General features: G+C 47.4%; 1 protein-coding gene across 1 annotated transcript; it reads left to right on the forward strand.

Annotated features, from left to right (window-relative positions):
* Positions 1-4231: 4231 nt before the first annotated feature.
* On the forward strand, positions 4232-26169 carry LOC144929562 (uncharacterized). Its single transcript, XM_078849459.1, has 3 exons — positions 4232-4320; positions 4426-4796; positions 25140-26169. The coding sequence occupies exons 1-3, from the start codon at positions 4232-4234 to the stop codon at positions 25247-25249; spliced, it is 570 nt and encodes a 189-aa protein (XP_078705585.1). The 3' UTR covers positions 25250-26169.
* The last annotated feature ends 1092 nt before the right edge of the window (positions 26170-27261 follow it).

Here is a 27261-nt window from a genome sequence, read left to right on the forward strand (position 1 = left end):
GGAGACTTAAAAGCTTCACTCTCTTTAAATTATACCAAATGCATTTTCGCCCACGGAGTCACACCCACTTTGTTTGGAAAGAAAATAAGCCAAGATGCAAATGTTCCTAAGGTTTCAAAGCAAAGCTATTGGCTGATACAGTATCTCCCTCTTGCTGTCTCTAAGGAGTTAAGATGCTCTCGGAATTGGAAATGATTCACCATGAGTCTTCCCCTGTCTGCAGGAGAGATGGCTCAGGGAACATTTTTTGCATGGCATTGTTGCCCCGCTGTGAAAACCCACCGGTTTCCCTTTTCACCGCCACCTGCTCGGGGCTCCCCAGTGGGGATCCCAGTTCTGTGACTGCTCAGTTTCAGTTTCAGACCCTCATTCCCCACAAAGGCACTCTGTGACATGAAAGGACAAAAGCAGTTGGGTTCAAGGAGGCAGACTCCTCACCAGCAGCTCCAACTTGGCCCTCACAGGGTCCTGCGCAGAATCAGACACGTCATGTTGGAAATCTGCATCCAAGTTAAGACAGTGGTGCTGGAACACGGGGCGGGGAGGGGGCGGGGGCAGGGAGCCTGGCCCTGTCCACTTTTCACCACGGTGGACCCTGTCCCCTTCCCCTCCTCTACCCCCCCATGTCTCTGCCCCCTGGGTTCCCTGCCCAGAGTAGGTGGAGGTCGAGGGTCCTCCTTACTGGAAATTCTGGGAGGTGCCTCCCACAGCCATGCAGGAGGAATGACTAGATTTGGGACCCAACTGAATTTGGGGGACAACTAAGGAATAACAGCAATGGGAGTGAGGGCCATAGGTTCAGAATTAGGGATCCAGAGGGGGACACCAAGCAGAGAACCCCAGCCAGCGCCCACTGCTCCTTGAAGCTGTCTAGGGAGCCAGTGGACGCTGCCCAGAGGAACTCTGCCCAGATGCGTGACACAAGGGAGGAACAGAAATAGGCTCCACAGTCTCAGAGCACCCCCTCATCCAGCATCCTCCTCCTGGTATTGTGGATGGCCACTTTGGCCAGCGCCAGGAGGAGGCTGACAAGGAGGTCTCGCAACTTCATGGGGCCACAGACAGGGTGCGAATATATGAAGAAAGGCACTACGTTAGCCTTTCTCCAGTCATCTGGGACGTCCTCCGAACACCATGAGTTTTCAAAGATAATGGCCAATGGCTCTGCAATCACATCCGCCAACTGCTTTAGCACTCTCGGATGCAGTGCATCCGGCCCCATGGACTTGTGCTTGCCCAGCTTTTCTAAATAGTCCCAAACCACTTTTTTCTCCACGGGGGCTGGTCACCTCCTCCCCATGCTGTGCTGCCCAGTGCAGCAGTCTGGGAGCTGACCTTGTTCGTGAAGACAGAGGCAAAAAAAGCATTGAGTACATTAGCTTTTTCCACATCCTCTGTCACTAGGTTGCCTCCCCATTTCAGTAAGGGGCCCACACTTTCCCTGACCTTCTTGTTGCCAACATACCTGTAGAAACCCTTCTTGTTACTCTTGACATCTCTCGCTAGCTGCAACTCCCAAGTGTAATTTGGCCTTCCTGATTTCACTCCTGCATGCCTGAGCAATATTTTTATACTCCTCCCTGGTCATTTGTCCAATCTTCCACTTCTTGTAAGCTTCTTTTTTGTAAGCTTCCCATAGCTGTCGACGTGGCTCTTACCAGGTTGGGGTAAAATACATGTGGGCTCCTGTGGGGAGCCTGGGTGGGAAACCAAGGGGGTAAGGATGGGTAGGGGGCTGCTTTCTGGCTTTGCCAAGGATGGCACCTCTGGGGGCAGAGGGAGCGAGGCATTGGGGGAAGAGCCTCAGTGGGAAGGGGCGGGGCATCGGGGGGAAGAGGAGTGGTGGGACAAGAGGTGTGGGGCCTCAAGGTCTCCTGGCCCCCTCACTTTTGGGGAGGCGCTGCTGCCCCTGAGTTGCCCCAGAGCAGTGACAAGGGGCAGGGGTCTGGGTAAAAGCTAGATCCTGGCAGTATTTTACTCCAAGTTCGCAAATTCCACTGCCTATAGGGAGAGCAATGTCTCACCCCGCCCACTGTGAGTAACAGTATTGCCAGGCCAATGGATAGGGCTAGGAGAGAGGAGGTGTGGGTTCCATTCCTGGCCCTCCTGTTCATCTGCGCTGAGGTCCTACACCATCTCACCTGTGATTCCCCACCACTACCCTTTGTCTATCTTGTCTGTTTAAGAAGTTAGTTGTTTGGAGCAGGGACTGACTCAGTGTCACCAGCCCCAAGTGTGCAAAAATCAGATTGATTTAAAAATAATGACTAAAACAATGTCTGAAAATGAAAACTGAGATTCTCATGTAACCTCATGATTCCAGAAGCGGGGGATGTAAGAAAAGCACCAAATATTTGCTAAATCCAAAATGTACTCCAGGATTCTTGGCTTTCCTTCCTGGCTTTGAGAGGAGATTGTGGCTGGTGGTTATAGACAACACATCCAAGTGCAGCAGCATCTTTGGGTGGGGACTGAACCTGGAGCCTCTTGATAGAGGAATCTGAAGCAGAACTACTTGAGACAAAGGGGCAGGACTCTTAGTCTAAAAGTTATCGCAGAGTCAAAAGCCTCGGTATGTGCTCCAGCTGCTAGAGGGCAACCCAGAGCCACGGTGTGCCTGGTGCTTCTAACTAGAGATCTCCCCCTCCCTTGTTTCTTTTGAAAGTGGATGGCAAAGTGGATAAGACTTGACTCTTTTATGTCAGGCCTGGTCTGCACTAGGAATTTACATCGCTAGAGCTACGTCTCTCAGGGGTGTGAAAAATCCACACACCTCAGCAGCATAACTATACTGACCTAACCTCAGAGTAGACAGCACTAGGTCGATGGAAGAATTATTCCAGCAACCTAGCTACCTCCCCTAAGGCAGGGCTGCTCCAGGAATGCTGAAAACTCCACCCCCACGAGTGACGTAGTGATACTGACCTAACCCCTGGGGAGACGGTGCTGTTGATGGGAGGCCTCCTCCCGTTGCCATAGCGACTGCCTCTTAGGAGGTGGATCGCTCTCCCCTGGGCATAGTAACGTCCCGCTGCAGCTTTTTGAAGTGTAGCCCTGCCCTTGTGGCGGTGGATTACCTACCCTGGCAAGAGCAGTTGTACCACTGTAGCCTGTCGAGTGTAGACAAGCCCCCGGAGACGGGGCTCTGTCCTCAGCTCTGCCTCACGTGTCTCTGGGCAAGTCTGCACTCAAAACGCTGCCTCCTGCAGCCCGGCCGCTATAGCGCTTTAACGAAGAGGCTCTAAGCCGACGGGAGAGAGCTGGGGGTGAAGTTACTGCACCTCCCCGAGGAGTGAGAGCTATATACCGCCGGTCCGTAGTGTAGACCGGGGCTCAGTGTAGATTCTCCCTTATCTAATGTCTGAATGATAGTTACTGCCCCACCCATAAAACCTTCTCAACATAGACAAAGGTTGTGAAATGTTAACAGCAAGCAGGGAAGAGCTAGGATGAGAACTGTCACCTTTCAGGTCAGCACACCCTCTCCTTGTTTACAGGGTAACCATCTTGGGTGGGGCTCACTGCTTCTCAAAATCACAGGAAGGTCAGAACTTTTTGCATCCCTAGGAGCAGGGCTGGCCCCAGACCACATGGCGCCCCAGGCAAGGAGCATCTTCCGTCCCCCCGCCCATTTGTTAAACTTTTGAATACCGTATTTTTTGAATACCACGCTCAGATAAACTGGTTAGTCTCTAAGGTGCCGCAAGGACTCCCCTTCTTTCTGCATATTTTTGTTGCCTTTGTAACCCATTTCGGTTCCGGGGCTGTCTTAGAAAGTAACAGTATTTCTTTTATCTTGGTGTGTAGATGGGGATTCAGTAGATATCTCTGGCACCTCATCAGGCATGTCCTTTATTAGCTGCTACTCACACTCTTCAAGTCTTAGAACACAGGCACACTTTTACAGTTACACAATAAACCAAGGCTCAGTTTCGCAGCTGGGCTCTCCCCTCACCGTGTTCTTCTACCTCAGGGACAGAGTGGCACGAAGACAGTGAGTTGCCGCAGCGCTGACCCTGCCTTTCTCCAAGCAGCACCGACAGCCACCGGCTGGCTCTGCCCGGGGCACCGATAGGACCCCAGAGCCCGAGGCGCAACTGTGCTGCGAACACTCGGCTCCAGCATCCGGATCCCACCTAAGGCTGCTCACCACGAGCCCAGAAATTGTACCATAAACTAGAGACCGAGCCTGGCCCCTGCCATCCCCTGCTGTATCCGGCCCCCAACGCGGATGCCCGGCGGGCCGGACTGCAGGCAGCGCAAGTCGCAGGGCGGGGGCCCGGAGGGACCGGCTGCAGCTCGCTGCGGGTGCCGGGAGCGGTGCTGACACGGGCCGGGCCGCCTCGGGCGCTGGAGCTGGGCGCAAGGGGAGAGGCTGGGGCAGGGCGCCCGGCTGCAGCTTTCGCCTCGTGGCCCGAACCCCAGGGAGACCCGGAGGAGCGGAGGCAGCTCCCCGCGCAGCGCGCCGCTCCCTTGCGTCCCGGGCAAGGGCAGGAGCTGCCAAGACCCCGCAGCTGGGGACGCCTCCGGGCAAAGGAGCTGGGCTGGGCGGGCCCAGGGGCGGACCCAGGCGGCATCCCCGAGACCCCCTCGCCGGCCTTTGCAGGGACTGGCGCTGGGCTGCCGCTGGGCGCCGGCGGGCTGCGCGGGGCCGGAGGAGCGTCCCGCACGCTGGAGCCGGGGCCGCCGGGCCGAGCGGCTCCGGGAGCAGCAGAGCTCCCGCTCCTCGGCTGGCGGCCCCGGCGCTCCGCGGGCAACTGCGGCGGGAGAGAGCAGGGGGCCCGGAGAACCAGCGGGTAAGTGCCTGCACGCGGTGCGGTCCCGGGGATGGGGTGGCCCCGGAGCGCCCTGGACCGGGGTCTGACTGCGGGGACTCCCCTGGGAGAGCGGGGAGGGCACAGGGCTGCCAGCCGGTCTGTGCTCAGAGGGCCCACGCAGGGATGTGAATGTGTAAGGAGAATTTAGTGGCCTAGCTTTCCCCTCTCAGGAAAAGTCCCTGGGGAGATTAAGGCACAGGGGACCCCACCCAAGGATTCCTGCATCCAGCCGGAACGTCTGATGAAGCACGAGCAGATCTTTTAGAAGACATTGACCTGGATTTAAAGCCACCCAGGGATAAACATTTTACCCCATCCCTTGGTAATCGTTTCCAATTGTTAATCGATAACGCTGGTCAAAAACTTGTCAACAAAACTTTTTCCATCAAAAAATGCGTTTTTTTCAAAACCAGAATGTTTCATGGAAGCAGATTGGAAATGTTGGTTGGAAATGTTGTCAGGAAGGTTTCTAAGGTCTGGTATAAAAATTTTGGTCAGAGAGAGATGGGACCCACACCAGAATAGCCAAGAGGGAGGGACTGCCTAATTGACATGAGTGTCCTCATCAGCAGGCTGCAGTCAGTCTCTCTGGCAGGTCTAGCAACAAATATCACCAATGACTGGTGACGGGACATTAGATGGGGTGGGCTCTGAGTGACTACAGAGAATTTTTTCCACCTGTCTGGCTGGTGAGTCTTGTCCACATGCTCAGGGTCTAACTGATCGCCATATCTGGGGCCAGGAAGGAATTTCCCCCACGTCAAATTGGCAGAGACCCTGGGATTATTTCCTCTTCCTCTGCAGCATGGGGCATGGGTCACTCACTGGTTTAAACTAGTGTAAATGGTGGAGTCTCTGTAACTTGAAGTCTTTCGACAATGATTTGAGGACGTCAGTAACTCAGCCAGAGGTTCTGGGTCTGTTACAGGAGCGGGTAGGCCAGGTTCTGTGGTTTGCCAGGTGCAGGTCAGACGAGATGATCGCAATGGTTCCTTCTGACGTTAAAGTCTCTGAGTCTAAGAGGTTAGGGCTCAGCGGGCTATAGTCAGTCTTTCAATCTCTTATGTGGGAGCTGGAGCTGATCCACTTTGTATAAATAATTAAATATTCTTTGGGGCAGAGAGAGAGAGACTGACTCTGCAGCCTGCTGATTAGGACAGTCCTTGGGATGTGCATGGCAGCAGGCAGAGTAAGGACTTCAAATGGGTCTCCACAGCCAACCTGTGCCACCGGCCTACTGAATGTGGGTCAGTTTCTCTCTCTCTCTTTCTCCACCCCCTCCCCGCCACACCTCCCCGAAAAAAAGATTTCCCAAAGGTCTTGGTTAAATTGTTTGTGAAATGGAATAGTTTTGTTTTCCAGCCAGCCCTGTTAATTTCCCTCACTGTTAAAAATGTGTCTGGTATTTGCAGTCTGAACTTTGCTGTCTTCAACTTTCATCTACTGGATCTTGTTTTGCCTTTGTCTGCTAAGTTAAAGAGCCCTACAATATAAATCACCTCTTAAGTAAACTAAACAGATAGATGCTCCCCAGAGCCGGACACACTACACTGTAATGGTTGCAGCAATGCCGGATCCGGAGGATCCGGCTTCCTTACTTCTCAGTGACCTCCCCTGGTTAATATACTTAGCCCCCGCGTGGCACTGGGAGCTGCTCTCCACCATGGCCGCTCAGTCCCTTTCTGAGTCCTGCTTTGCAGGCAACAATCCCCACTCCCATCCTGCAAGTTTCACCGATATTGTTTGTTCCTGGCACCAGATGGGACCCATCTGACACTGATGCAGATTTCAGGGCATTGAGGTTTCTCCTCTATTCAGGGAGCAAGAACAGCTTCACTTCACACGTCTCAGCTCTGCTTTCCTGACGATTTTTTATTTTATTTTAAACCATTCCAAAATGCTTTTGTTGTTGTAAATCTAAACCTGCGCTACCCCCTAGTGGCTAACATAGGCCAAGCAGCTAGTGCCTGCCTCTTCTCACCCTCTTTTGGACAGGTTTCAGAGTAGCAGACTTAGAGACTAACAAATTTATCTGAAGGTAAGTTTTTGTGAGCTACAGCTCACTTCATCGGATGCAGCTCACGAAAGCTTATGCTCTAATAAATATGTTAGTCTCTAAGGTGCCACAAGTCCTCCTTTTCTTTTGGACAGGGGGCACTATGGGGCATTCACTGACCACAGAGGAGGAAGGATTGTTTGGGAGATGAGAATACGGGAGCCATTGCTTATGACAATCACATCCTCCTTGGCAGGAGCTAATGGGTAATGTTTTCAAAAGCCCGTAAGTGATTTAGGCTCAATAGCCCCTTTGACTTTCAATGAGAATTAGACACTAAGTGCTTAAGAGATGCTCTGCAGGGGGATGTTTTGTCACATCCACTTGTCTGGTGGTTTGGTTTAAAATGCCCCTTAGCCATACAATACAAATCTTTTTTCACATTATCTGGCAACTTTTAGAGACTTGCCTAACCCACTTTGAACATAGATTAAGTCTCTCTCGGGATGAGTTTGTGTAGAAAAAGGTTCACGTGGATGCGCCTGCATTTTGGATTAATTTAGTCCTCCCATTGCTCTCCCACGCTGCATTGCTGCACACCTGGATGGATCTGTCTGTTTACCTGTGTGCCACTATGCTGGGGTCAAGTTGACTGGATATCACCTCCCCATTTAGATACTGGTACACAGCCAGGTATGCCCCATTTGCAGTTACACACTCTGGAGTCGAATGCCCTTCTCACTATTACAGCAGTCAGGCCTCATGCTTCCATGTGGAGCTGTGCAGAGACCATGGATTCCCCTGAAACCTGTGATAGGAGACAGATCAGTCCTGCTTTAACAGCAGCCACCACAGTGCCAAGCCATATGAGCATCTAGCGAAGGGAGAGGGGGCATTCTGGAGACAAGCTCCAGTGTCACAAAAAAGGAAAGGAGTTGTGGAAGAATTATAGAAACAAGGACAGCACTAGACCCTCCAGCCACACTCCCAGCACCTGCCCCACTGTCACAGAGCAAGACCCAGACTAGAGTTTTGCCAAGGAGGTGACCACCAAACCCCAGTATTTTGTGGACAGCACCGAAGGCTCCCAAGAGACCTGGACCCCATCCAGGACCCCGATAAGGAGGAGGTTTCCCTGGAAAGCCAGGATCTCTTCCCCACACAAGTGGCCCAGGCAGACCCCAAGGAAAATGCCGTGTTAGAGATGAATGCCCAGACCCAGGCCGATGGCCAGCCTGACAGTGCTGGGGCGGGGAGCATAGCCTGGAAGTAGTATGTTCTGTGTTATAATACAACCATAGAATCATAGAATCATAGAATATCAGGGTTGGAAGGGACCTCAGGAGGTCATCTAGTCCAACCCCCTGCTCAAAGCAGGACCAGGACCAGGACCATACAGGGTGTTAAATAACCTCTCCTCTGGGCAGAGGCCCTGGAACAATTTGTATCGTGGGGGTGCTAAGAGCCAATGAACCAAACTGTAAACCCTGTATGTAATGGAAACCACTTCAAGCCGGGGGTGCAGCAGCAACCCCAGTACACCTGGTTCCAGCACCTATGCCTCTGGGAGCCCAATGGCCACTGTCATTTGGGGCAGATGTGGGCAAAGAGCCATACTGGCTTTTGTCTCCCCCACACCCATCCTGACACACACATGCTCAAAATGGCATCTGTGCCAGAGACTTTAAGCTCTACAACACTTATTTTTCTGAAATATCAAATCCCACATCCACTGGCCACACTGACACCCCATTCCCCTTTCCCTCCCACTCCCGGACAACCGCTGCCACCCCACGTGCTCGACTGTGACGGTAGGATTTAAGCTGTACAGCGTTTATTTCTCTGAAGTATCAAAACATTCCTTCTCCCTCCCAATAATCCACCACTCCCCCCGCTAGGGTGACCAGTTGTCCCAATTTTATAGGGAGAGTCCCAATTTTGGGGGCTTTTTCTTATATAGGCTCCTATTACCCCCCACCCCCGTCTTGATTTTTTACTCTTGTTATCTGGTCACCCTACCCCCCCCCCACACATACACATACTCAAGCTGGCAACGCCACAGGGGTTAAAAATCAATCCCAGGGTGATGCACACATGTGTATGGAAAAGGCAGATAGAGAAAGAGAAAATACAGTATCAAAAGTACTTTGCTTCTTCCCATTTGAGAATGGTCTGAGATTTCAGCTTCCTTAGCTAAACGTTTCCCAAAGTGAGATATTTCAAAATGCATAGAGATTAGAAGGCACTCAGTGTCTTTTAAGCAGACTCTTTGCATTGTTAACCCCTTGGGTTCAGAACAATAACTGCACACGGCTGTTACTCTGAAACCTGTTATTTGTGCTGATCTGCAGATGTTATAAAGGAGGAATTAAGGCGAAGTAGTGCTCTATCTTGGCACAGACATGGCAAGGCAAAGCAGGGCTGCCTGGATAGGTGATGTAACTCTCCAGAATGGTCCTTCCAGAGCTGGTGCAGGACTGGTGGGCGACATCACTGCCTAGCTTTCTGGTCTGCCCAGCATCTTTTTTGAATATGCCCCTTCTCTGCCTCTTAGCCTCCAAAAAAAGGACAGCCTGCAGAGGTGCACATGCAATTATTACCCCGCCCCCTGCGCCCCCCCCCACTCCCACCCACACCCCAACCCTAAGCCCACCACCAATCCTGGATTGGTACAGTGTTCCTGTGCAGAGGAGTAGTAAGGTAGAAAACTTCCACTTCCTTACCATCTCCCAGCTCATCCCAAACTGGAAAGCGACTAATGGTGTTCCAAAATTGAGGAAGAAGCAATATGTTATCATTATTGCCATGGAGACCTGGACCAATACAATGACTTTGTTCTGCATCTCCGCTCTCCCAGCTCCTACACATGACATGCTGTGCACTCCCACCCCCTGGCAGGAGCATTATCAACCCCGCAATGCCTGGCTAATCTGCAGGTCAAGAAAAGGAAGACACAAAATGAGATGTTTGGGGACCTTGTGTCTGCATCCCAGAAAAGGGATAAGAAGACAGAGGAGTGAAGGGAAGGTCTCCTTGCAGAGATAGAGACAGAAAGTTGACATAGGGCAGCACTGAGAAAGACAGAGACATGCAGAAACAGATGTTGGAGTTGATGCAGAAGCAGACAGTCCTGTTGGAAAATATTCTGGTTTAATGTTCCTGCCCAGCTCCTCAACCCAGCCATCTTCTGTAGCCCATGGGGAGCAACATATATGGGGAGCAGCAGTACACTTCCCCAAGTTGCAGCCACAGGCACATCCCTTCTCACTCCACACACCAAGACCATAAGCACAGAGAACACCTTCACTCATTCAGCCCAGCTTCACTCCTGCAGCTATAGCTGATTAGTTCTGCCCTGGCCATTCTATACCCCAAGACAAGGGGCAACATGAAAAAGTCCTGCACCTATACATCTGTGACCAGAGGAGCACAAACGTGCACTCTGTACCTTAGGCAAGCCTGCCTCATCTGCACTGATGTGTTCCGTAAAGCTTGCACTGTTTCATGTTGTGGTTTATGTTCCACTGGTTTTAAGTTTGCCTTGTATATGTTCCACTTCTCTGAACATGTTCATAGCATTCTGAAAGTCTCTGCACCTCTGCTCCCACCCATTGGGGAGGCGCTGTCCCTGGTCTCGCAGTTGTTGTGCAAAACACAGCACACAGTGATCACATGATGCAGATTCTGCACAAAAGCCTTCCGTCTCATCATGAGACAATGCCATCTCCCTTTCAGCCTTCCAAATGCCCACTCCACTGTCATTCTGCAGCTACTCAGGGTACAGTTGAACAGCTCCTTTCTCCTGTCCACGTACGTAGTAAAAGCTTCATAAGACAGGAAAGCTGAGAGTAAGCTGGGTCTCATAGAACCATAGGGTTAGAAGAGACCACAAGGGTCATTTCATCTAACCCCCTGCCTGAACCATCCATGCCAGGAGGCTATCCAGCCTCCATTTGCAAACCTCCAGTGGAGGAGCTTCCATCACCTCCCTAGGCATCTGTTCCATTGTCCTACTGTTCTTTCAGTTAGGAAGTTTATCCTGAGATTTCATCTAAATCTGCTATGCTGTAGTTTGAACCCATTGCCTCCTGTCCTGCCATATATGGCAAAAGAGAACAACTTTTCTCCATCTTTTTTTATGGGAACCTTTCAAATATCTGAAGACGGCAACCATATCCCTCCTTAATCTCCTCTTCCAAACTAAATATACCCAGTCACTTCAGCCTTTGCTCATATGACTTGGATTCCATCCCTTTGATCATCTTTATCACTTGCCTTTGGATCGTTTCCAGTTTCTCTGCATCCTGTCTATACATTGGTGACCAAAACTGGACACCGTACTCCAGCTGAGACCTAACTGCGCTGAGCAAAGCGGTACCATCACCTCCTGTGACTTGCATGATGTGCATCTGCTAATGCAGCCTAAACTTACATTTGCTCTTTTTGCAATAGCACGGCATTGCTGACTTACGTTGAGGTTGTGATCCATCGTATCTCCCAGATCCTTCCTCCATTCTGTCGTGCATTTGGGTTTTTCTTCCCTAAGTGGAGCACTTTACACTGGTCTTTGTTGAATTTCATTTTTGTCGTCTATAGACCAGTTCTCCAATGTATCAAAATCCTTCTGAATTTTAGCTCTGTCCTCCAAAGTATTGGCCACCCCCCTTAGTTTTGTGTCATTTGCAGATTTGATCAGTGTGCTCTGTATTAATTCCAGACCCAGAACAGATCCCCGTGGAACCCCACATAATACCTCTCTCCAGTCTGACATCATTCCATTAATAGAGACTCTTTGTTGGCAGTAGTTTAACCCGTTATGTATCCACTTAATGGTAGTTCCGCCAAGCCCGCATTTCTCCAGCTTACTTATCAGAATAGCATGTGGGAAGTCCAGTATGTTATATCCACTGCATTCCCCCATCCACCAAATCAGTCTCCCTGTCAAAGAAGGAAATCAAGCTGGTTTGGCATAATTTGTTCGTGGTAAATCCAGGCTGGCTGCTAGTGATCAGCCCTTCATCCTCCAGATATTTGCAAACTGAGTGTTTTCTACATTGCTTTAGTAACTTCCCAGGTCCTGAGGTCAGTCTGACTGGCCTGTAGTTCCCTGGCTCCTCCTTTTCCCCCTTTTTAAAGGTGATGGGCACTACGTTAGCCCTTCACCAGGCTTCCAGGACCTCTCCTGTCATCCATGAGTTTGTAAATATTATTGCTAGTGGCTCTGAGATTTCTTCAGCTAATTCCTTCAGTACCCTGGGGTAAATAGCATCCAGCCCCGCTGATTAGAGTTCATTCAAATTGATCGGAAGATATTTGACATGTTCTTTACTTACCCCGATCTGCATCCCTTCCCCTTTATTGTCTATGGTAACTTCGCTAGTCGTCTGGTCACATGTTATTTTTTGGGAGAAGACTGAAGCAAAGTTGGCAGTGAGCAGCTCTGCCTTCCTATCATCTTCCGTTACCAGCTCAACTTGTCCACTGAGTGGTGGACACACACTGTCCACGATCTTTCTTTTTTGTCTGACATATTTGTAGGACCCCTTCCTGTTGTCTCTAACATTTCTTGCCAGTTGTAACTAATTCTTTGCCTTGGCTTTCCTGATTTTGTCCCTCCACGCTCGTTCTATTCCCATGTATACTTCCCTGGATGGAAACCGCTTGCTTGTTAGACAGCTAAAAAGCTCCCCGTGCAGCCACATTGGCCTCCTGTGGCTCTTCTTATTTTTCCTCTGCACATGAATAGCCTGATGCTGAGCCTTGAGTATTACATCTTTTCGGAATGGCCAGCTCCCTTTGACTCCTCTTCTTCCTAATTGATCTTTCCATGGGACCTGGCCTACTATTTCTCTGAGTCGCTTGAAATCTGCCTTTCTGTAGTCCAGTGTCCTTGTCTTGCTGTTCTCCCACAATGATGAGGAATCACAACACCATTAATGTTCATAGCAATCGTGGAAGCAAAATTTCCACTTTTCATTAAATAAAGCACGTCTGAGTTTTGAAAGATCGTGGCATCATGGACCTTTCCAGACCACCCCACTTAATATTGGTGAACCTGCCACAGTGATCAACCAGCCTTTGGAGCACCATGGAGATGTGCCCATTAGTAATCTCCAGTGTATTGCCCAGCTTTATCACCTGGAGCATCTACACCCTCTTTGTAGCAGCACAGCGCTCCATCACAGCACCCTGACAGGTGATCTACCAAACTGGCTAGTTACTGACAGGTAGCAACCAGGGATGGCGAGCGTCCCAAAGGTGAAAGACACATGCTTGTCCAAGCTGAGGGGAGTTCTCATGTAGGGGTTCTCTTGCTGCAGCTCCTTGGTGAGCTCTGCATAGATCTCTAGGAAAGTGGCCTCTTGTCAAATTCTGCTGCAGGGCTGGTCACCCCAGGTCATGAGCATTGTCCTTTCCCTCTGGTAAGTGGTGGTGTCCTGAGCCCAGAAATAGCACTCCCCTCGATGAAGCTGCTTCCGGAAAAATTCATCCACAAGTAGCTGCTCAGTTTCATTCTCCTCTTCCTCCCCTACCCTGATCAGCTCAGCTGGGCGGTGGCTGGGATCCAAAGCCCAAGCCACCTGGCTGTGCAACTGCACGTGCTTGTGCAGCAGCCCCTGAATATTAGTGATTATCAGGGTCTCAGCATGAAGCTGTATTTCCTCCATGACAACTGACAGCAGCTTGAAAATGGCCCTGGCTCACAAAAGACAAGTGAATCATGGGATACGAGCATAGGAATCATGGGAATTTGCTACTGTGACCCCAGGTGCCAGAATGCTGGTGGCTTCCGACAGGCATCCCACAGTACATCACAAGAAAAATCCCACAGTGCACAGAGCCCAGTAGTGGGACAGTGCCCCAAGGGATACCGATCTAGAATGCTGAGTGCTTACTTGAAAAAAACTCCATGCTGCTTGGATGCACCGACTCACAGATAAGTAGTATGAAGCCAGCTGTGTAGATGCAACTACTTCAGATTAGTTAATAAACAAAACAAAGATGCTGCAAAACCTTCCCATGTAGACAAGCCCACGTCACTTTTGCAAATGACTCACTTAGGGGTTTTTGAACATTTTACCCTGTCTGAACATATGGAGCAATAGAAATAAACTAGTGAACAGCAGAGGCTAGCTACACACACACACACACCCCTCTACCCCTCTCAGACTCGTAACACTCCCATCCAAACAAGCAATATTCATATTTACTGATACTATTGTCCTGAGAGTGTCCATCACTCAGCCTCTGTGTGTAAGAGCTCTACTTATAGGTTATCCAATGCCAGAATAAAATAAAATTGAGAACATAAGAATGGCCATACTGGGTCAGACCAAAAGGTCCATCCAGCCCAGTATCCTGTCTACCGACAGTGGCTAATGCCAGGTGCCCCAGAGGGAGTGAACCGAATAGATAATGACTACTGATCTCTCTCCTGCTATCCATCTCCACCTTCTGACAAACAGAGGCTAGGGACACCATTCCTTGTTCATCCTAGCTAATAGCCATTAATGGACTTACCCTCCATGAATTTACCCAGTTCTCTTTTAAACCCTGTTATAGCCCCAGCCTTCACAACCTCCTCAGGCAAGGAGTTCCACAGGTTGACTGTGCACTGAGTGAAGAAGAACTTCCTTTTATTTGTTTTAAACCTGCTGCCCATTAATTTCATTTGGTGGCCCCTTGTTCTTATATTATGTGAACAAGTAAATAACTTTTCCTTATTCACTTTCTCCACACCACTCATGATTTCATATACCTCTATCATATCCTACCTTAGTCTCCTCTTTTCCAAGCTGAAAAGTCCTAGCCTCTTTAATCTCTCCTCATATGGGACCGTTCCAAACCCCTAATCGTTTTAGTTGCCCTTTACTGTGGCACCATGGGCCATGTGGCATTTGTCTGTTCAGCCAAAGCCCCAAATCACATGGCTTCAGAAAAATGCCCCTGCCTACCCTTGGTCAGAGGGTGGAGCCTAGGTAATATAGGAGACCCCACTCACCAAGCCCTTCCAGACATCTGCCCCGCCTCCTCAAAATCATCCCCTCATTTACAGCTCCCACAATTCCAATTTCAGGGCTCCAGACAAGCTTTTCCCCTCCAGTGGGCTTTGACTGACCTGGGCAAGGGCTCATTTCATGGATGCCACTGTAGCCCAAGCACTTGGTCTCCTTGTACAGTCCAAGACCACCCCTGAGCTGGCTGAGAGAGCTGATGACTCACTGATTGCCTCTGATCCTGTCAGTCAGGAAGCCATTGTTCTGGAAACTGTACATGGGGAACACTGTGACATTATTTCAGAGTAACAGCCGTGTTAGTCTGTATTCGCAAAAAGAAAAGGAGTACTTGTGGCACCTTAGAGACTAACCAATTTATTAGAGCATAAGCTTTCGTGAGCTACAGCTCACTTCCTCAGATGCATATCGTGGAAACTGCAGCAGGCTTTATATATACACAGAGAATATGAAACAATACCTCCTCCCACCCCACTGTCCTGCTGGTAATAGCTTATCTAAAGTGATCATCAGGTGGGCCATTTCCAGCACAAATCCAGGTTTTCTCACCCTCCACCCCCCCACACAAATTCACTCTCCTGCTGGTGATAGCCCATCCAAAGTGACAACTCTTTACACAATGTGCATGACAATCAAGTTGGGCTATTTCCTGCACAAATCCAGGTTTTCTCACATCCCCCCCACCCCCATACACACACAAACTCACTCTCTTGCTGGTAATAGCTCATCCAAACTGACCACTCTTCAAGTTTAAATCCAAGTTAAACCAGAACATCTGGGGGAGGGGGGGTAGGAAAAAACAAGAGGAAACAGGCTACCTTGCATAATGACTTAGCCACTCCCAGTCTCTATTTAAGCCTAAATTAATAGTATCCAATTTGCAAATGAATTCCAATTCAGCAGTTTCTCGCTGGAGTCTGGATTTGAAGTTTTTTTGTTTTAAGATAGCGACCTTCATGTCTGTGATTGCGTGACCAGAGAGATTGAAGTGTTCTCCGACTGGTTTATGAATGTTATAATTCTTGACATCTGATTTGAGTCCATTTATTCTTTTACGTAGAGACTGTCCAGTTTGACCAATGTATATGGCAGAGGGGCATTGCTGGCACATGATGGCATATATCACATTGGTGGATGTGCAGGTGAACGAGCCTCTGATAGTGTGGCTGATGTTATTAGGCCCTGTGATGGTGTCCCCTGAATAGATATGTGGGCACAATTGGCAGCGGGCTTTGTTGCAAGGATAAGTTCCTGGGTTAGTGGTTCTGTTGTGTGGTATGTGGTTGTTGGTGAGTATTTGCTTCAGGTTGCGGGGCTGTCTGTAGGCAAGGACTGGCCTGTCTCCCAAGATTTGTGAGAGTGTTGGGTCATCCTTTAGGATAGGTTGTAGATCCTTAATAATGCGTTGGAGGGGTTTTAGTTGGGGGCTGAAGGTGACGGCTAGTGGCGTTCTGTTATTTTCTTTGTTAGGCCTGTCCTGTAGTAGGTAACTTCTGGGAACTCTTCTGGCTCTATCAATCTGTTTCTTTACTTCTGCAGGTGGGTATTGTAGTTGTAAGAAAGCTTGACAGAGATCTTGTAGGTGTCTGAGGGGTTGGAGCAAATGCGGTTGTATCGCAGAGCTTGGCTGTAGACGATGGATCGTGTGGTGTGGTCAGGGTGAAAGCTGGAGGCATGCAGGTAGGAATAGCGGTCAGTAGGTTTCCGGTATAGGGTGCTGTTTATGTGACCATTGTTTATTAGCACTGTAGTGTCCAGGAAGTGGATCTCTTGTGTGGACTGGACCAGGCTGAGGTTGGTGGTGGGATGGAAATTGTTGAAATCATGGTGGAATTCCTCAAGGGCTTCTTTTCCATGGGTCCAGATGATGAAGATGTCATCAATATAGCACAAGTAGAGTAGGGGCTTTAGGGGACGAGAGCTGAGGAAGCGTTGTTCTAAATCAGCCATAAAAATGTTGGCATACTGTGGGGCCATGCGGGTACCCATAGCAGTGCCGCTGATTTGAAGGTATACATTGTCCCCAAATGTGAAGTAGTTATGGGTAAGGACAAAGTCACAAAGTTCAGCTACCAGGTTAGCCGTGACATTATCGGGGATAGTGTTCTTGACGGCTTGTAGTCCATCTTTGTGTGGAATGTTGGTGTAGAGGGCTTCTACATCCATAGTGGCCAGGATGGTGTTATCAGGAAGATCACTGATGGATTGAAGTTTCCTCAGGAAGTCAGTGGTGTCTCGAAGGTAGCTGGGAGTGCTGGTAGCGTAGGGCCTGAGGAGGGAGTCTACATAGCCAGACAATCCTGCTGTCAGGGTGCCAATGCCTGAGATGATGGGGCGCCCAGGATTTCCAGGTTTATGGATCTTGGGTAGTAGATAGAATATCCCAGGTCGGGGTTCCAGGGGTGTGTCTGTGCGGATTTGATCTTGTGCTTTTTCAGGAAGTTTCTTGAGCAAATGCTGTAGTTGCTTTTGGTAACTCTCAGTGGGATCATAGAGTAATGGCTTGTAGAAACTCGTGTTGGAGAGCTGCCGAGCAGCCTCTTGTTCATATTCCGACCTATTAATGATGACAACAGCACCTCCTTTATCAGCCTTTTTGATTATGATGTCAGAGTTGTTTCTGAGGCTGTGGATGGCATTGCGTTCCGCATGGCTGAGGTTATGGGGCAAGTGATGCTGCTTTTCCACAATTTCAGCCCGTGCACGTCGGCGGAAGCACTCTATGTAGAAGTCCAGTCTGCTGTTTCGACCTTCAGGAGGAGTCCACCTAGAATCCCTCTTTCTGTAGTGTTGGTAGGGAGAACTCTGTGGATTAGTATGCTGTTCAGAGGTATTTTGGAAATATTCCTTGAGTCAGAGACGTCGAAAATAGGATTCTAGGTCACCACAGAACTGTATCATGTTCGTGGGGGTGGAGGGGCAGAAGGAGAGGCCCCGAGATAGAACAGCTGCTTCTGCTGGGCTGAGAGTATAGTTGGATAGGTTAACAATATTGCTAGGTGGGTTGAGGGAACCATTGCTGTGGCCCCTTGTAGCATGTAGTAGTTTAGAAAGTTTAGTGTCCAAATCAGATGTCAAGAATTATAACATTCATAAACCAGTCGGAGAACACTTCAATCTCTCTGGTCACGCAATCACAGACATGAAGGTCGCTATCTTAAAACAAAAAAACTTCAAATCCAGACTCCAGCGAGAAACTGCTGAATTGGAATTCATTTGCAAATTGGATACTATTAATTTAGGCTTAAATAGAGACTGGGAGTGGCTAAGTCATTATGCAAGGTAGCCTGTTTCCTCTTGTTTTTCCTACCCCGCCCCCAGATGTTCTGGTTTAACTTGGATTTAAACTTGAAGAGTGGTCAGTTTGGATGAGCTATTACCAGCAGGAGAGTGAGTTTGTGTGGGGGGGTGGAGGGTGAGAAAACCTGGATTTGTGCTGGAAATGGCCCACCTGATGATCACTTTAGATAAGCTATTACCAGCAGGACAGTGGGGTGGGAGGAGGTATTGTTTCATATTCTCTGTGTATATATAAAGCCTGCTGCAGTTTCCACGATATGCATCTGAGGAAGTGAGCTGTAGCTCACGAAAGCTTATGCTCTAATAAATTGGTTAGTCTCTAAGGTGCCACAAGTACTCCTTTTCTTACTGTGACATTAGACTCCATATTCTTTATGAAAATATGCTTATGATATGGGTCTGACAGAATTGAGATGTTCTTTATGCAAGAGGGCTCATGTAAGATATCATTGGAAAGGTTATGATTTACTGAATGTGAGTATCCATGTTATATGCTTGTATCATTTCTCTACCTGAAGTTAGGAATATTTGCCTATGTATCTGTATTTCAAATGGGTTACTTTGGGTGTCACCCCCAACTAGCCCTTCATGTACAACAATGAGAAAGCCAGACAGTGCTAATGGCCCATTAGCAAAGACAATGGACTCTAAAAGAGCGTAGTCTTCCTGTGGCTGCTCAAGACAGCCTACGAGCAATGGCTGCTACAGCCATGCAGAGACATAGGTCCAAATCACCTGGTACTGTATACCCCTCCTCACCTTTTGGATTGCCAGTGTTTTTCTACTGGAAGACAAAAGGTTCCTGCCTTATACAAGAGTGATATAAGACAGGGGAGTGACATCATTGTGATTCTTCTCTGCCTCCCCACCCAAAGAGACACTGAAAAACACCTGGAAGCAAGAACTGAACTTGGGGAAGAAGGGTTGAGCCCAAGCTGGAAGGGCATCTAGCTTGTGAGTAGTAATACCTGAGGTCTCAAGCTGAAGACCAGTGCAGCTGCCTTTCCAGACTTTCTGTAATCTGCCTGCAACAATATCTAGAGTGAGAAATTACTATTTGTAACCAATTTCTTTAATGAAACAAGCTTAGTTGGCGTGTTTTGCTTTATTTGCTTAGTAATCTGATTTGTTCTATTAGCTATCTCTTTAACCACTTAAGATTCACCTTTTGTAGTTAATAAACTTTATTTCTTGTTTATAATATAATCCCATTTGTGCCTCCACATTGAGGGAGGAGGCGGGTTTCATAAAATACCTTTGGAACTGCACTCCAAGGGAGGTGGACACCTGAGCGCTGGGGCAAGTCCCTTAAAATGAGTCTTCCCAGAGCTGGTCTCAGTGTCTGTGTCGTTCTGAAGTTGGGTGTGGCCCTGCCTGTGTGTGTGTTGGAGGGGGCTTAATAGCCTGGCTCAGCAAGAAAGGTAAAAAGGGTGTCCAGGCTGGCAGAACAGGCGAGTTCAGTAGTATCTCAGCACATCAGGTGGCATCTTGAAGGGGGAAAAGCCGTCACAAACACCTTGAACTCCTTCAGTTCAGCCTAATGCAGTCACCACACTTTCCTGTGATACTTGGCAGCCAGGGGATTCCATGTATCTCCTGGTGGCAGCACATTGCGACGTTTAACTCATAGTACCGCTAAACCAACTGCCTTTTGGCCCCAGGGTTCCATAATCCCCAGCCAGACTCATTTGGGTTTCAGGTATGTTGAGGGGTACACGGGCTTGAGCAGCTGAATAAGCCTCCTTACTTGTAGGGTCAGCCATTTCTCTCCCCATGAGATACCAAGAATTCATAGACGTGTTCAAAAAATGGAACACAGATACCTTGCCCCACCACTGTGACTGCCCAATAGATTTGCATCCCAATGCCAAGATATTATTTGGGCAAATATACTCTATGTCTGAGCCTGAAATGGTAGCTCTTAAAGCCTATATCCATGAGAATCTGAAAAAGGATTTTATCCAATAGTCTGTCTCCCTAGCTGGGTTCCCATCTTGTTAGTAAAAAAAAAAAAAAAAGGTGGATCTTTTGAGGCTGTGTGTGGCATACAATCATCATGTGAAATTGATATCCACTACCTGTGAGTCCGGAGCTCCTAGACTGGGTAAGAATTGCCCAAATATTAACCAAGCAGGATCTCAGGGGCCTATAATCTAGTTAGGATCTGGTTAGGGAACAAATGGAAGACAGTGTTTTGAACACAATATGGCCACTTTTAATACCAGGTTATGCCTTTTGGCCTTACCAAAGCAACTGCCACTTTACAGCACCTCATCAGTGATGTCTAGTGGGACATTTTGGACCACCATGTGATTGCCTATCTAGAGAACATTTTAATTGATTCCAAGTATAAACCCATGCAAGACCAGCATGTGTGCAATGTATTGGGAATGCTCCACCACATCTATGCAAACTTGGAAAAATATATCTTCAGACAACCTACCATAGAATTTTTTGGGTGCACACTGTCTCTCAAAGAGGTCCACATGCAGTCCCACAAGGTAGAAGCAATCCATGACTGGGTGATGCACTGAAACATTTGGGAAATCCAACTTTGTTGAACTGCCTAATTGATTTGCATCCCAATGCCAAGATACTATTTAAGCAAATATACTCCATGTCTGAGCCTGAAATGGTAGGTCTTAAGAACTATATCCATGAGAAACTGAAAAAGGATTTTATTCAACAGTCCGTTTCCCCAGCTGGGCGCCCATCCTCTATGTGGACTACCATGCCTTAAATAAAATCACTGTGCAAAATCACTACCCATTACTCTGATTGCCTGGTGACCATATATAAACTTCCTGCTTCCTTTCTAGCCTTGTCTGAGCAACAAGTCATTGCCCTCCAGTTGCTGTTTGTCCTTGCTTGACCTTGCTGCCCACACGCATCCTGTTTTGCTGCCTTGCCCAACCCCACCAATTGCCTTGCTGTATCTTCCCCTTGGATTGGACCTCCTGGCTATTGAACCTCTTGCATGAACTCTGACCACTGATCTGGACTGCATTTCAACCTGCCTGACACCTGGGCATTACAGCAGGAGAGACAAGCATAGTGCTCCTGGCTAGGGTAGAATCCTGGACCAAATATTTCAAAAGTGACCCCCTAATTCTAGGTGCCCAGCTTGAGACCCCTACAGACCTGGTTTCAGAAGTGCTGAGCACCCATATATCCCACTGACTTAGGTTGGAGTTACAGATGACCAGCACCTCTGAAAATCAGACTCTGGTCTCAAAAAGTCAGAGAGTCAGTGGCCAGAATGCCAGAGGGTTTTAAGTACACCAAAAGCAGGAAGCCTGCCAAACAGTCAGTGGGGTCACTGAATGATCGAGGTGCTAAAGGAGCACTCAAGGAACAGAAGGTTGTTGCAGAGAAGCTAAATGAATTCTTTGCATCGGTCTTCACTGCAGAGGACATGGGGGAGATCCCCAGACCTGAGCCATTCTTTTTAGGTGACAAATCTGAGGAACTGTCGCAGACTGGGGTGTCTGTAGAGGAGCTTTTGGAACAAATGATCAATTAAAAATAAGAAGTTACCAGGACCCGCAGGAACAAACATATGAAATTGCAAAACTACTAACTGTGGTACGTAATCTATCGCTTAAATCAGCCTCTGTGCCAGATGACGGGAGGATGGCTAAAGTAATGCCATTAAAAAAAAAGGCTCCAGAGACGATCCTGGCAATTCTAGCCCCACTAAACCTAACTTCACTACCAAGCAAATGTTTTTGAAACTATAGTAAAGAACAGAGTTAACAAACATCTAGATGAACACAATATGCTGGGGAGAGGTAACGTGGCTTTTGTAAAGGGAAATCCTGCCTCACCAACCTATTAGCATTCTTTGAGGGGGTCAACCAGGATGTGGACAAGGGTATTCCAGTCAATACAGTCTGCTTGGACTTTCAGAAAGCCTTTGACAAGATCCCTCACCAAAGGCTCTTAAGCAAAGTAAGCAGACATGGGATAAGAGGGAAGGTCCTCTCATGAATCAATAACAGGTTTAAAAGACAAGAAACAAAGGGTAGGAATAAATGGTCAGTTTTTACACTAGAGAGAGGCAAATAGCAGCAGGGTTCCACAAAGATCTGTAGTGAGATCTATGATTCTCAAGGTATTCATAAACAATCTGGAAAAGCAGGTGAACAGTGAGGTGCCAAAGTTTGCTGACGATACAAAATTGCTCAAGGTAGTTAAGTCCAAAGCAGACTGCAAAGAGATCTCAGAAAACTGGGTAACTGGGCAACAAAATGGCAGATGAAATTCAAGGTTGATAAATGCAAAGTAATTCACGTTGCAAAACATAATCCCAATTATACATACAAAATGAAGGGGTCTAAATTAGATGTTACCACTCAAGAAAGAGATCTTGGAGTCATTGTAGATAGTTCTCTGAAAACGTCTGTGCAGCAGCAGTAAAAAAAGCTAACAATGTCAGGCACCATTAGAAAAGGGATAGATAATAAGACAGAAAATATCATAATGCCACTGTATACATCCCTGGTACACCCACACTTTATGTACTGCATGCTGTTCTATTCACTCTATCTTTGAAAAGGTTCAGAAAAGGGCAACAAAAATTATAGGGATCTGGAGCAGCTTCCATATGAGGAGAGATTAAAAAGATGGGGACTGTTTAACTTAGGAAGCAGATGACTACAGCAGGATATGGTAGAAATCTATGAGATCATGAAGAAAGTGAATCTGGAAGTGTTATTTATTTACCTCTTGACATAACACAAGAACTAGGGGTCACCCAATGAAATGAACAGGCAGCAGGTTTAAAACAAACTAAAGGAAGTACTTCTTCACACAAAGCACAGTTAAGCTGTGGGAACTCATTGAATGGGATGTTGTGAAGGCCAAATATATAACTGGGTTAAAAAAATAGGTAAGTTCATGGAGAATAGGTCCATCAATGGTCAGAGACACAATCCCATGCTCTGGGTATCACTAACCCTCCAACTGCCAGATGCTGGGACTGGATGACAGGGGATGGATCGCTCAGAATTGCCCTGTTCGGGGCATTCCCTCTGAAGCGTCTGGCACTGGCCATTGTCAGAGACAGGATACCGGGTGAGATGGACCATTGGTCTGACCCAGTCTGGCCGCTCTTCTGTTCTTAAGGGACCATTAGACCATCTCGTGTGACCTCCTGTACGTCACTCAGTTACCCCTGTACTGAGCCCAATAATTTTTGTTTGATTGTATTTGAGGCATTCAAAATCGACAGTCGTTTTCTATAGAAATAGGAGATGAAATATGGGGAAGAATGGATTTACTGGAGACCTGGAGTGGAACCAATTGGCTTTGAGAGGGTGTAAGTCTGAGAGGGGAAGCTCAAGGCTAGAGTTAAACCCTATTTCTTCTCCTTCTGAGGCATGATTACCGTAATATGCTGTGGAGACTATTCTCTTCTGATGTAACAATTCTATACTGCAACATGTAACAATTCCCCTGTTCAGGATGTCCCAGTATTTCCTTACAATAAAAATATTCAACCCTCACCCAATGAGATGTAAGCCGCAATCTGCACCATTCCAGTGAGTGCGGGAGGGAGGCAGTGTCTCAGTGAAGGGGTGGGAAGAGTGTGGGGTGATGCAGTGACTGAGCAATGGGGTGTGTAGGGGCAGCAGAGTTAGTGAGTGATTGGTGAACAGGAAGCAGGGTATGGAGATGTGGGAGAAGCAGGGAGGTTTATACACAGCATGTCTGTTCTCTCTTTATAAAGATAGTGATTTCCTTCATGAGAAGGACCTAAATAATTTCTGTTGAGCAGAGGAATCACAGGAGGTGGGCCCTGGAGCCCTCTGAGAGAAACCAAGCACCACTTCACATGGCAGAAAGGGGCTTCCATTTTCTGTCCAAGCCACTCCTAAAGGAAGACATGCTTGAGGGCAACATCCAGAGCTCAATAACAAGAATAATTCACACACACACACACACACACACACACACACACACACACACACACACACGATGTAACAGACAGAATATGCGTCACCAAATCTTATCTCATCACCGAGGGCTACAAGAGAGAGAGAGAACTGTCTGCAGAGCACTGGTCTACATAGGAGCCAAAGAGATGGAGACAAGTGACAGCGGGGAGACAGAGCAGGTGGGAACATCCCTCTCAAGAAAGGTGAGGAGAAGTCTGAGAGGAGTGAGCAAGTGCCCAGCACAGCCAGACTGCTTCTCCGCCTCAGCACTGGAAACACTGAAATGCAGAGATGTCAGTGAGCAAGTAGCCCCTGCTCCATTACACAGATGTAGAAGCTGGTTGTGTAAGAGCCTTGTAGAGCTCAGTGATAACCTCTCTGCCCAGAGGTGAATTGTCCTAGCTTTCCTGCATGTATTCATTATTCCAAAATGTTGAATCATTCAGTGACTGATTCTTGTACTGGAGCTTGTTCATGAGCACGTCATTGTGCATATTCAGAATTCAAACCATGTTGGTTAGTTTTACTGGCCTTGTAGATCAAATGGTTTGTTCTGTTCCCTGAGCCAATGGACATAGCTCTGAAAACTAGGTTTCCATGGTGATCACTCACATTTCTCAGTTTAAAATGGGGTTTCCACCAATATTTTCTATCTTTGCTTTAAATTTACTCTATGCACTGGCTATTCATGGGAAATGAACACCCCAATGCTCAGAGGGGAAAGTCAATTCCGTTTTTATTTCAGACCAATATTGGCAATGTATTTCTCAGGACAGTTGGCCAGCTCTAGCTCTTGAAGGCAGAAATGGTTCCTGATGTATAGAGTTCTTGAATTTTTCCCTAAGTACCTGACCCACATTGTATCTGCCTGTGAGGAGAGCTCAGCTCTGGCAAGTCTCACACACTTCCCATGTGTTTGTCTGTTTGTGCTGAGAGCGCTGCTATGGTGGGATTCCTTACCCATTGTTCATTGTGAGACACCGTGTATCGTATCCCCAACCCAAGCATTTGCACAATTCCTGGCACAGCTGTGGATCAAGGCCTTTCTTGTTTCTTCTTTTCTTTTCTGCAGACATGACTGTTCTGCCAGATCTGATTGTGGGCAACGAGGCATGCAGCGATCCCAGGAAGGCTGAGGAGAGACCCATTTTCTGCAGCTCAGAGCAAACTTGGAACTTTTGAAAACATATTCCTAAACACTTGTAAAAATCTTGCTTTGAGTCGCTCCGCAAAACACCGCAACCATAACTACAGTTCAGTGGGCTGGTGCTGTCTGAGCAAAATACTCTCTCTTACTGGATATTAACTCTGGTTATTTATTCATTCAAAAAGGCAACATTAATAGTTTTCTTTCCCCCTTGGGATCAATGACCATTTCCAGCTTTTGTTCATTAACAAACACAGCCCCTCAATTCTGAGTTCATGAAGTAAACAAACCCCTCTAACTGTGACTCAGGGTTATTGTCATGCTATCTATCCAGCTTCCCTTTTCGAGCTGCTTTGGTCAGAATTTGCACCCAGTTTTTTCAGTTTTTCTGCCTTTCTTCTAACTCTAGGATCGGGGTGCACTCACATTTAGCATTCACTACTCCCGCCCGGTTTATGTGAGTGTGTCTACTTCAGTAGCAGATGCTATTATCATTTATCTTGGTAAAATACATGTTTTATGCATATTCTGTTTGAATTGTCAGCTGTGTAGTGAGTGTGCTCTGTAAACTTTCATCTTGTTCTGCATAAAATGTAGTTGTATTCAAGGTGTAAGGATTGAATGTGTTATTTTACAGTTACATCAACAAATAATGGAAGAAACCAGATTCAGCATCTTACTCAGAGAACCCCTAAAATGTCTCCATGTCTCTCGCTCCAGCCTGCTTTCTGTTAAATACCTATAGAATCCACAAGATGGCACTGTTCCACAACCTCTCTGATAATCGAGTCTGACTTCCACTGTAAACACACCAGCGAGCCTCGCACAGGGATTTCTGCAGCATAGGGCATTATTCTTCCCCACTAGGTAAGTGACACTACAGAGCCCAATAACTGGTGTTTGAACTAGAGCATCTTTTCGAAAGAGATGCATCATCTCAGTGTAAAGACTCCGTTGTGCTCATGAATTTGCTGTGTCTCTCGGACAGCTGTTCCATTGGTTAATTACCCTCACTATTAAAAATGTGTCTCTTGTTTCCAGTTTTGATTTGTCTAACTTCATCTTCCAGCCATTGCATTGTGTTCTACCTTAGTCTGCTAAATGAAGGATCCTCTACCGTCCTATTAGAAACCTCCCCATCAAGTCTTCTCCTTTTAATAAGCTAACAAGATTGATCTCCTTAAGAATCCCCCTGAAAAGCAGGTTTTCACACTCTTGGATCATTGTTGCAACTCCTCTCAGCCTTCTCCAATGTTTCAACATCCTTTACAAGTGTGGACACAAGAGCAGGACACAGTACTCAAATAATGCTCACACACACTTCCTTACTCTGATTCAACATCCACCTATTTATATTCCCAAAGATCTCATTAGCCCTTTAGCTACACCATTGCATTGGGAGCTCATGTGCATTTGGTTATGTACAAAGACCCCTAAATCCTTTTCAGTCACTCCTTTCCAGGATACATCCCCCCATCCTGTAAATATGTCCTGCATTCTTTTTTCCTAGTATTGTATGCATGCATGTATGACCTTGTATTTGTTTTTTTTCAAACTGCATGTTTTATTTTCTTTGATAACTGTAGTTTAAGAAAACTGATTTTTTATTCCCCCCCCCTCCCATATTGATTTGGCTTTGTCTAGGGTTTTTTCCTAACTGGGCTAAAAATATGGTAAAACTTGTTAGAGATGAAAAATTCACAGAAGAATATTGATTTTAACTACATGAATATTAAAGGCCCTTAGAACCTGATGTACCTATTTTAAAGTGGGATTCTGCTGGTTATTTTTCTGCAAAATATCCGTGGGAGTGACTACTGATTTGTATAGATTGAATGGCATGTCCTTTAAAATAGGGATGCTAGGGGAAAGGCTCCGCTAAACCATTAGCAAACAGTGAAATGTTTTTACAGATTCAAAGGCTGTAATACTACAGATCAATGGGATTATTCAAAATGCAGAACATTGAACACGTGCATAAATCTCTGCAGAACTGGGGCCATACATTTCAAGGCAGAAAGGGCTATGACCATCTAGTCTCCCAGCA

This window comes from Lepidochelys kempii, chromosome 19 (assembly GCF_965140285.1).
Source record: "Lepidochelys kempii isolate rLepKem1 chromosome 19, rLepKem1.hap1, whole genome shotgun sequence".
NCBI lineage: Eukaryota > Metazoa > Chordata > Testudines > Cheloniidae > Lepidochelys > Lepidochelys kempii.